This window comes from Lepidochelys kempii, chromosome 14, assembly GCF_965140265.1.
Source record: "Lepidochelys kempii isolate rLepKem1 chromosome 14, rLepKem1.hap2, whole genome shotgun sequence".
Classification (NCBI taxonomy): Eukaryota; Metazoa; Chordata; order Testudines; family Cheloniidae; genus Lepidochelys; species Lepidochelys kempii.
In genome coordinates this window covers 23,537,899-23,548,380 of record NC_133269.1, presented here as the reverse complement: position 1 = coordinate 23,548,380, position 10,482 = coordinate 23,537,899, and the positions used below count along the sequence as shown (strand labels likewise).

At 53.2% G+C, this 10,482-nt stretch overlaps 1 protein-coding gene across 1 annotated transcript; it reads right to left on the bottom strand.

Moving 5' to 3' along the window:
* Nucleotides 1–3,003: 3,003 nt before the first annotated feature.
* Nucleotides 3,004–9,693, bottom strand: CCDC42 (coiled-coil domain containing 42). The gene is made up of 7 exons (XM_073311398.1): nucleotides 9,617–9,693; nucleotides 8,492–8,597; nucleotides 8,209–8,313; nucleotides 6,273–6,470; nucleotides 5,494–5,715; nucleotides 3,675–3,833; nucleotides 3,004–3,102 (listed from the first exon to the last, which is right to left on the bottom strand). Exons 1-7 carry the CDS (start codon nucleotides 9,691–9,693, stop codon nucleotides 3,004–3,006), a joined length of 966 nt encoding a protein of 321 aa, XP_073167499.1.
* Between the last annotated feature and the right edge of the window lie 789 nt (nucleotides 9,694–10,482).

Genomic DNA, 10,482 nt, shown 5'->3' with positions numbered 1-10,482 from the left:
ACATTAGGTATATCAGTAAGTATTGCAAGGCCTAGAGGATGAAGCCTGTCAAATTTCAGTTTAGCCATGTTAGGTCTCAGGCCTATGGAGGGTTGACATAAGTGACCCAGGAATAACTGTGGATCAGTAAAGGTACAAGATTCCTGTAAAGAATGTGCCCATGGGTGATGTTCAGGAAAATATGCCACAATGTCTAGACTGCAAGATATTAATGTAACACCATGGGAACTTTTGCAGGAACCTCAGGTCACCATGGGGATGTGTTTACATAGATGCATAATGGAAATAAAGTAGGGTTGCCAAGCCTCCAGGGTTGGCCTAGAGTCTCCAAGAATTAAAATTAATCTTTAATTAAAGATTATGTCATGTGATGAAATCTCCAGGAATACATCCAACCAAAATTGGCAACCCTAGAATAAGGGGAACTAAGAGGGTAACCTGTGGAAAGCAAGGCACCCCAACCTTTATGGGGTGCAGAAGTACAGATAAGGAAAAGGGGGTTGGAATTCTTGTACATATGCATAAGATGGTGGGTTTGGTTATAACCCAGGATAAAAGGATTTCCTGCCCTGGTATGGATAAGGTGGGAAGGCCCCATCAGGAGACTCCCCCCCGCCCCCTCCCCAAAGGATGGCTACCTGTTGAGAGAGCCGTGAAGCTCTCTGATATCGCTGGGTATGTGAATATGAACACGCTGCTGGATATTGCACGGGTTCGCTTGGTGTTGTTTGTGATTGTGACATTGATTGTCTGTGGAGTGGAACGTGTAGTAAAGACACAATAGCTCACTTGTAGCTGTGTTTGTGGTTGCTGTGTTCGTTCTTCATCTGCTCCTAGAACCTTCAGGGTAAGTCTCACCCCGCTGATTGTAAAACTGGAGCAGCCTGGGGACAGACTTGCTCTCTAGGGACAGTGCGCTTTAACACAGAACTATTAAGATGCCTACTCAAACTGAAATAGGGCAACAGCCTCAAGCCATTGTTCCTTACTTTGCCCTCTCCAGAGGCTTGGAATAATCCCCCTCCTTTATTTAGATTGGATGATGGTGGGTATTTGTCAAGAAAGACCCCACACCAGCCCAGCAGCCCCGCTCCCCCAAAACCTCCATGCCAGCCCGGGAGACTGTGACCCAGCGATCTCTTGGTGCCACCTGGCAGAGGGCACGGAGTGCCTAAGGGTTAGAGGGATCCCCTGGGTCTGGGATCTGCGTACTAGTTCACTCATGAATGTCATGTCTACTGAAAGCTTGTGTCACACTGATCATCACCATCATTGCAAGACGTATACAGGAAAACTATATGAGGAGTTATGTGTATAGTGTAAAAACGGTGCTCGGTAGGACTGTGTATTAAGGCAGGTCACCAAAGGGTGATGCACATGCTTCTCCCAGGCAGGGGGCAGAGACGCTTCTCTCTTTGGCTGGCCACGGGCAAACGGAATATTGTATAGTTCTCAACAGATGCCCATCTACAGTCGGAGCCAAATGCGAATCAGTCAATTGCTGGAGCTGCAGGAAAATATTAAACCAGCAGGGGGTAGCCTGTTTAGGAGTTAATATGATGAACGTTTGAAACTATATCTGGGGAACAGAGGAATCCCCAAGGATTCCTTGAGGAAGTGACCTGACAGTGGGAATTGGTGCCTCACAAAGATGGGTTCTCCTGGGCAGCATCACAGAGACCTGCTCCTCCCGCAATCCCTCCTGCCATCCCAGAAGACTCTCTCTCTTCCCCCCAACCCCTCACACCAGCCTGGGACACCAACTCCCCCAAACATCCCCCTGACCTGGGAGACGCTCTCCTCCCCCAGCCCCTCAAATCTGCCCCTGCACCCACTCCCCTCCCTGAATTCCTCACCCCAGCCTGGGGGACCTGCGCCCCTCCCTCAGCCCCTCAAACCAGCCCAGGCACATGCTCCCCCCTCTCAATCTCTCACACCAACCCAGGGCACCCGCTCTCCTCCCCAGGCCTCCTGCCAGACTGGGAGAGCTGCTCCATTCCCTCCATATCAGCCTGGGGGAATTTTTACCACGGGAAAGTGACCTATCCCTGAGTGAAGTGAAAACGCTGTAACCAGTCCCTGGGTGCAGGGGGAGGTTCAGGGAATCAGATAGAGGGGGATGCATAACAGTCAGAGCAGTCTCTGCCCTAGCCAGAATGAGGTGTTGCTGGGAATGAGACACAGGCAAACCCATTGGGTTTACCAGTCTCTGGCCCAGCCTCCTCATTAGTGCCTTTCTGGGGTTGGGTTCGCCGGGATGTTCTTTCCCTGTGCAGAACATCCCACTCTCTTAGTACCGAAGAGGATTTGTGGCTGTGATACTGGGGGAGCGATCATCCCCCCCTGGGAGAGCTGGGCAAATAACTGGTTTCTTTAGTCATCTACCAATTCCGAAAAATCAGATCACATATTAGTTTTGGGTCAAGTTGATAACTAAATTCCCAAAATTTTCCACAAATCAAAGAGTTCACTTGGTATCGAACTAAGCATTTTGTCTGACCCAAAATGGAACATTTAACTTTGGTTTTGAGCTTTTTTTTTTTTTAACATTTAAAAAAAATAATAAAATGGAAGGAAACGTCTCATGGAAACAGAATGTTTTGAATCAAAAGAAATGCTTTGGTCAGAAAATGCTGAAATGAAACGTTTGGAGTTTTGGGGGATTTTGGGGGAATTCAGGAAGAGTTTGCGAAATATCTTGGTTGAGCCAAATCTATAGTTTTCAGCAACAACGTGTAAGTGGAGAAATGCCCCCAGCTCTATGTCAGGGCGCTGTGGGGTGGTTTTTAATGTAATGTGAGGAACAAACTCCATGAAAATGACGTGGAGTCTTAGAATACATTGTCTTTATAACACAGACAGTCTCCGTTTGCCCAGGAGCTCAGAGCCAGGAGGACGGAGAGCACCAAAGTACAGTCTGCAGCATCCATGGGAGACCCTTTCCTTTCCTGTCTCAGCTGGCCAAGCCTTCCCTTGGCAGAACAGGGGCAGCTGGTGTTTCCCTTACACGTCCTTGACCACAACTATCATTGATCGGCTTTGGATGTCCTTCTTTCTCACCTCTGCCCAGATATCGGAGAGGTCCTGGATGAACTGCTGGATCTGGGGTAGAGAAGAGAGATGGCAGGGCTGGAGGTTTAGGACTGCTTGGAATGGCTTTTGCAGAGTGAATAGCAGGTGTTTGGCTCCTCTGAAAGGCACATTTCCCATGGCTTTAAATTGGTCTGCAGAGGAGGAGGACTGGACATTTGCATCCCCAGCTCAGAGCAAGTGGGATGGCTCTTTGGGGGCCAGTCTTTGAGGGCAGGGAGCCAGCTAATGGAAGCGTGGAGTGATGGCCCAGATACACAAGGGATTTGTAGCCAGTTCAGTCACCCGCGGTCCCAATTCATCCAGCCTTCTGCCTCCACAAATAGACCCTCCCTCTCCTGCCCTGGCCCCTCTCTGGGGCGAGAGGGGGCAAGGATCAACTCAGACACCATGCTCATTTATTGCTGGTGTACACCCCCCTCTGCTCTGCCAACAGCACCCCAGCTCTGTCCTAAAGAGTCCCCTCCAGGGTGGGGTGAGGTGCCTGATATACTCTGTTTTCTCCAGGCCTCTCCTGCAGCTGGGGCAGGTGCTGCTCTCCTTCCCTGATCTGGGGGTGAGGGTAGGCATCAGCCTGGCTGTACCATGTCCAGCTGCTTGTGGGTGTCCTCCACGGGCACGCTCAAGGTCTCCTTCAGTTGCTTGCTCACACTCTGGAAGAGGTTCAGGGTGGCCATCTTGATGGTGCCCAGCATGAGGGTTTTCTTGGCGGCTGTGTTCTGAATGTGGGCCCAGCGAGACTCCTGCGGAGAGAGGAGAGGACGGCAGAGAGCATGGAAATAAGCTGCTCAGCAGAGAGGGTGGCAAAGCACTGGAGATACCAACTTGATAGCGGCCCATCTGCCACCTGGGCAGTACCCACCCTCCCCCTGGACACTACACAGCATGGATCTGTCCTTTCACTTCCATTCACACCTGGAAAAGCCTCGGCTCGGGATCATGAGCCATAGCTGGTGATCATCATTACGAGAAATCAGCAGAGTAATGGCAAGTTCCCAGAATGCACCTGCACAAGCAGGTCAGAGTTCACAAGAGTTGGTTTGGGGAGCTAAGTCTAGTGAGCATGATGCAGAGGGAAGAGGTATGGACAGTCTGGGAGCACTGGAAAAGGCGGGGGGAAACTTAAAAAACACCCTGCTAAAGGGGCAGCACATTGTAATGCTGCTGGGAAAGAAAAACAATTCACATCAGCAGCAGCAGCCAGCGTGCCTTCATCAGGGAATGTTCAAAGAGGTAATGATATAAATACTGTATAACAGTACTAGAAATGGGGAAGGAACCAGAACCAAACAATAAGACAGGATGCGTCGCATTTGGAAGGTTTTCTTCACTTTTCTTGTGATTTTAAATGAAAGCTTGGATTGCAGAGCACAATTCTGCAGCTACTTCTAAAACAGGGGGAATTATGCAGCTATTTACGCAGTCGTGTCATCCCATCATTCACAGGGCCCTGGCTACCAACCATGAACCAGGAGGACCATGACAAATATCTGCAAATCTCTGAAGGGTATAAACAGAAAAGAGGGGTGAATCAAGGGCTATAAGGGGTATAATTTGGAGTCATGGATTACACTTGGACAAAGCAAAGGCTGAACAGCTGCAAAACCATAGCCATGCTGAGGTTTCTGAACCCCTGGGATCTTCATCCCAGGGACTGGTGAAAGCCCCAAGACTTGAGGCCTATATAGCTACATTAGACAAAGCCATGGAGGCCCTCCTGTGGGGAACAATCCAGCCCTGGCCCTGGGGGATAGATTGGATATGACCAAATAGGTCTCTCGTATCCCAGCAGTCTGGTCTAAATGAGAAAAAATGCACCCACGTCATGCCATTGCTTTATTGTCACCCCCAAGCACCCCCTAGCGTAGATGCAGGGTGACCCTGACTCAGCAAGCTATTCACACCTGTGCCTAACATGAAGCGTGGGCAGAGTCCCACTGGTCCCCGGTTCAGTACTCCAATGAATCAGGGCCTTATGCTGGGTTAGGCCTCTCTTAAATCAGTCTAGCTTCGGTCGCCATGCAGAACCAACTCAGGCGAGACTTAAATTGTGGCAAGGGCAGCGGCATTTGGGGTTTTCCCTGGTGTAGATAGACAGATTTTAAATCGACCGAATGGAACTCTCCTGCTATGCACAAGGGCTAACGTCTATGATTCTGTGACCCACCAGTGCCCTGAAACCCAGGGTCTGTCCTCCTGGCCCAGTGCAGTCATAGATTGAACCCTGGGATGACCCACTGGGTCAGGGGTGAGGCACCCACCCAACAAACAGGGTGGCAGTATCCTGCTGCCTTGCCAGCCTCCTGTCCCACCACTGCCCAGCAAGCTGGGAGAGTCCCTCTGCCTGTGTCTGCGGGGAGAAAGAGGGCTTCCTCGGGGCACGTGTATGGGGAGCCCCCTTACCCAGACGATGACATCACTGCGGGCGTGGTCAAAGCGCATCTGCAGGCGCGCCAGCTGGTTGTTGTGCTGCAGGATCTCGTCGTCCTTCTCCTCCGTGTAGTGCGACAGGCGCATCTTCGCCTGCTCGATCATCTCCAGCCCCTCCTGCGCCGACTGCATGAGGTCCTGGTGCATGCCCACCAGCGTCTTGTACCGGCCAATGACTTCCCGTATCTCCTCAAACTGCAGCACAGTGCACTGGGCGTTACTGCCCCGTAGCCCTGCACGGCACACGGGAGCCTGTCACACTGCCACTTGGCGGCACTGATACCCAGCCCAGGCAGGGAAGGACATCCCCTCCCCTCTAACAGGGGAGAATAGCACATCTGACCCAGAGTATCCTTACCACACCAGCGCTCTCCTGTGTCCCAGCTTCATCATCACCCCTACCCCAGGAAAATATCACACCTCCCCTTGGCCTGAGCCTCCCACGCATGCATGGGAGGGCCATGCTCATCCCAGCCTCACCCTCTGTTCCCTGGGCCAAATCCCTGGGGTCCCACCTCCACTTTGCTAAAACTTCCAGTCCCTTCCCTAGGTCCCTGCCACACAGCCCTGCTCCTTTCTCTGGCTCCTTTCTAGCACAAGGGAAACCCATCTCACCTCCTCTACACTCTCTACGCCCAGCTGCAGGGAACCCTGGGCCCTGCCTCATCTCTCCCTGAGACTTTTGCCGCTGCCCATGGTCCCATCTCAGCTCCCCATCTCAGCATGTGGGAGCCCCTAGGGTCCAGGCTCACCTCCGACACCTCGACCACCGTCTCCAGGTACTTGTTGAATATGGAATACTGCTGCAGCTTGTTGGAGAGCTGCTGGTGCTCCTGTTTTAGGACCTCCATGTCCAGCTTGGCCTTGGCCAGCTCCTTCACCCTCTGTTTCTTCAGCTCTTTCTCCTTGTTGGCTTTCTTCAGGGCCCTGATTCGCTTCAGGTCATTTTCCTAGCAATCCCCCCCGCCACCACCCCAGAAAGGAAACCCCAGACAAGAGATGTGGGAGGTTAGCGATGTGACCACATCATAAGGAGGTGCCTCCTATCCAGCCCCACGCCCCTCCAACATCAGCAGTACTTGGAAAAGGAGAGAGACTATGGTGGCGTGGAGGAGGGGAGGGGAGAAGAACCCTGAATGAGCCATGATCATGCCAATGGACAGCAATCGAGCTAGACAGTCACCAGCAGCTGGCATGGGGTCCCATAGCTTCCACGGCCATTGGCACCTAGTCCTAAGGAGGACTGCAGAGAACACCCTGCTACCAGCACTAAGGGAAGATGTTGGCTGAGACTTTGGGTTGGATGCCACTTAAGCTGGGCATGACAAAGCTGGTGTTGAAGGCTCATGGCAACATAGAGCAACTCACCCCTAGCCAGCCCCTCCTGAGACCTTCTCTGGCAGAGATACAGAGTGAAGAGGCTCTGGGGGAGGGGCCCTGGCAGATAACATCATGGCTACTGCCCTGCAATGTTCATTCCTGTTCTATGCTGAGAAGAGAGTTGAGAGGGAGGGAGTCATGGGTGTGTGCAGGTGTATCATGGAGGAGCCCTCTATACATAATGGGAACAGGCAGCTGTGTTACAGCTCAGGGGTGTGTGCGGGTGTACCACACAGGCGACGTTCACATGGAATGGGAACAGGTGGCTGTGTTACAGCTCAGGGGTGTGTGCGGGTGTACCACACAGGAGACGTTCACATGGAATAGGAACAGGCGGCAGTGTTACAGCTCAGGGGTGTGTGTGGGTGTACCACACAGGCGACGTTCACATGGAATGGGAACAGTAGGCAGTGTTACAGCTCAGGGGTGTGTGCGGGTGTACCACACAGGAGACGTTCACATGGAATGGGAACAGGCGGCAGTGTTACAGCTCAGGGGTGTGTGCGGGTGTACCACACAGGCGATGTTCACATGGAATGGGAACAGGAGGCAGTGTTACAGCTCAGGGGTGTGTGCGGGTGTACCACACAGGAGACGTTCACATGGAATGGGAACAGGCGGCTGTGTTACAGCTCAGGGGTGTGTGCGGGTGTACCACACAGGCGACGTTCACATGGAATGGGAACAGGAGGCAGTGTTACAGCTCAGGGGTGTGTGCGGGTGTACCACACAGGAGACGTTCACATGGAATGGGAACAGGTGGCTGTGTTACAGCTCAGGGGTGTGTGCGGGTGTACCACACAGGAGACGTTCACATGGAATAGGAACAGGCGGCAGTGTTACAGCTCAGGGGTGTGTGCGGGTGTACCACACAGGCGACGTTCACATGGAATGGGAACAGGAGGCAGTGTTACAGCTCAGGGGTGTGTGCGGGTGTACCACACAGGAGACGTTCACATGGAATGGGAACAGGCGGCAGTGTTACAGCTCAGGGGTGTGTGCGGGTGTACCACACAGGCGATGTTCACATGGAATGGGAACAGGCGGCTGTGTTAGAGCTCGGGTGTGTGCGGGTGTACCACACAGGAGACGTTCACATGGAATGGGAACAGGCGGCAGTGTTACAGCTCAGGGGTGTGTGCGTGTACCTCACAGGAGACGTTCACATGGAATGGGAACAGGCGGCTGTGTTACAGCTCAGGGGTGTGTGCGGGTGTACCACACAGGAGACGTTCACATGGAATGGGAACAGGCGGCTGTGTTACAGCTCAGGGGCGTGTTATGTGAGTGCCACTGGACTGGTTGTACCTGTATGAACTGCTCAAATTTCTTTATATAAGCCTTCAGCTGAATCTCCTTGGCCCTGAGCTCCTCCCATCGGTTATTCAGGGCTTCCATCCTCGTCTGGAAAGCCTACAAGGATCATGGAGAAAGGCAAAAGGTGAGCCAGCTGTTCTGACTCAGTGAGCCCCCCTTCCGGTGCCAATCGTCAGTGTTCCTGCACCCTGACCCTCCAAAGCAGGGCCAGAGGCCAGTGGGACAGATTTTGCACTGTGCCTCTCAGGGGGTCCCTCACGCACGCCTCTCTCACCTCCTTCTGAGCCTCCATAGCCCTGTGCACCAGCGTGGCCTCTTTCTTCTTCTCCAGCAGCCGAATGGATGGTGATGGGGATTGCTCCTCCGTCGCTGGGAATTTCCTGCAGCAAAGATACAAAAGCTTTCCCTGTGGGGCTGCCTGTGGCTGCGCACATGAGCTCAGTGCTGCCTGCCCATCACAAGGGAGACGGCCTCGTTGTTCGGTCGGCCTGTGCCCTGGGGGCTCTGAGCTACTCGGCTAGGGCTGGGGTGCCATGGCAGAGCACCATGTGTGGATGAAGCCCAGGGCCATGACCATGGAGACTGAATTCTACTTGTGCCCAGGGAGAAAGGCAGGATGGGAGGGAGATCGAGGGATGTGATCATTCCCCTCTATTCGGCATTGGTGAGGCCTCATCTGGAGTACTGTGTCCAGCTTTGGGCCCCACACTACAAGAAGGATGTGGAAAAATTGGAAAGAGTCCAGCAGAGGGCAACAAAAATTATTAGGGGGCTGGAGTACATGACTTATGAGGAGAGACAGAGGGAACTGGGATTGTTTAGTCTGTAGAAGAGAAGAATGAGGGGGGATTTGATAGCTGCTTTCAACTACCTGAAAGGGGGTTCTGAAGACAATGGATCTAGGCTGTTCTCAGTGATAGCAGGTGACAGAACAAGGAGTAATAGTCTCAAGTTGCAGTGGAGGAGGTTTAGGTTGGATATTAGGAAAAACTTTTTCACTAGGAGGGGGTAAAGCACTGGAATGGGTTACCTAGGGAGGTGGTGGAATCTCCTTCCTTATTGGTTTTTAAGGTCAGGCTTGACAAAGCCCTGGCTGGGATGATTTAGTTGTGGATTGGTCCTGCTTTGAGCAGGGGGCTGGACTAGATGACCTCCTGAGGTCCCTTCCTACCCTGATATTCTATAATATTCTATGAGGGGAAAGGTGGAGGGAGGGCAAGGGAAGGTGGGAGAGGGAGAGATGGTGGAGAGACAAAAAGGCAGAAGGGATGTGGGAGAAGGACTGGATGTGGGGGAAAGGAGAGAAGGAGGTGGGTGTATGGGACAGAGGAGGGTGGAACAGTGGAAGGCCATAGAAGGCGGGGGATGGATGGGATGGGGAGGGGAGCGTGTTACTCACATCAGCAGCTTCAGGAGCTTCTGCCCATACTGCATGCGGAAATACTCCGACAGGTCCTCTTCCTCCATGGTGGCCATTGTGTCTGCTCCCCCCGGCGAGCCCTGCTCTGGCCCCACCTGTGCAGCCTCTCCCTGGGGCTCAGCTCAGCTGCCCTATGTAGGAGTTAGCGGGCTGGCGTGGGACACACCCACAATCCCTGAGCACCTCCCTCCTGCTCTTCCCAAGGTCCTCTCTTCCCTTCCCTCCTTGTCAGAGCCCCCAGCAGACAGAGGCTTGGTGGCTGGCTCCATGTACCGTTGGAATCCATGGAACCCCAGCAGCCAGGGTTGGACAATGCCAGGTGGTTACTTAGCAACCTTAAAGCTCCTGTCCCTTAAGGGGAAATTTGTTCCTATCTGGCTGGGCTGCAGGGAGCCATCGCCCCAGTCCCCAGCTCCACTGCTGCATCCTCCCCTTCCCTTCCATGTCCCCTTTGGGAAGGGAGGAATTGGATGAGCCTCTCGGGAGGTCCAGGTCAGCAGGGCTGAAAGCCCGGTGCACAGCCTGTGCTCCTCCTGCTGGCCCCCCGTGCACCGTGTCGCTAAGCCGATTGAGTTGGCAATGGCCATGACATGAGAAAGGGGAGGAAGAGGGAAAGCTGTCAAAGGTTTAGCCATAACATACATGGCATCTTTGTAAAGACGGAGCATTATTGCTGCCAGGGTTCGGGGGACGGCAGGGGGTTCCCTCATGCTGCACAGGTGACAATTCTCCAGGGTCACCTCTCTCTGTGCCCTTCACAACCATTGCAGTATTCCCAGCAGGAAAGGCAGCTCCTGCGTGTAGGCAGGTGTGTCCAGGAGGAGGTGAGCATCAGATCATTATAA

Excerpts from the sequence above, each read along its gene's own strand:
- CCDC42 (XM_073311398.1), bottom strand. The coding sequence starts at position 9,693 with ATGGCCACCATGGAGGAAGAGGACCTGTCGGAGTATTTCCGCATGCAG. Across the intron at positions 6,471-8,208 it reads AATTTGAGCAGTTCATACAG|GAAAATGACCTGAAGCGAAT; the intron begins GTACAACCAGTC and ends GGGGATTGCTAG. Across the intron at positions 3,834-5,493 it reads GCAGTGATGTCATCGTCTGG|GAGTCTCGCTGGGCCCACAT; the intron begins GTAAGGGGGCTC and ends CTCTCTCCGCAG.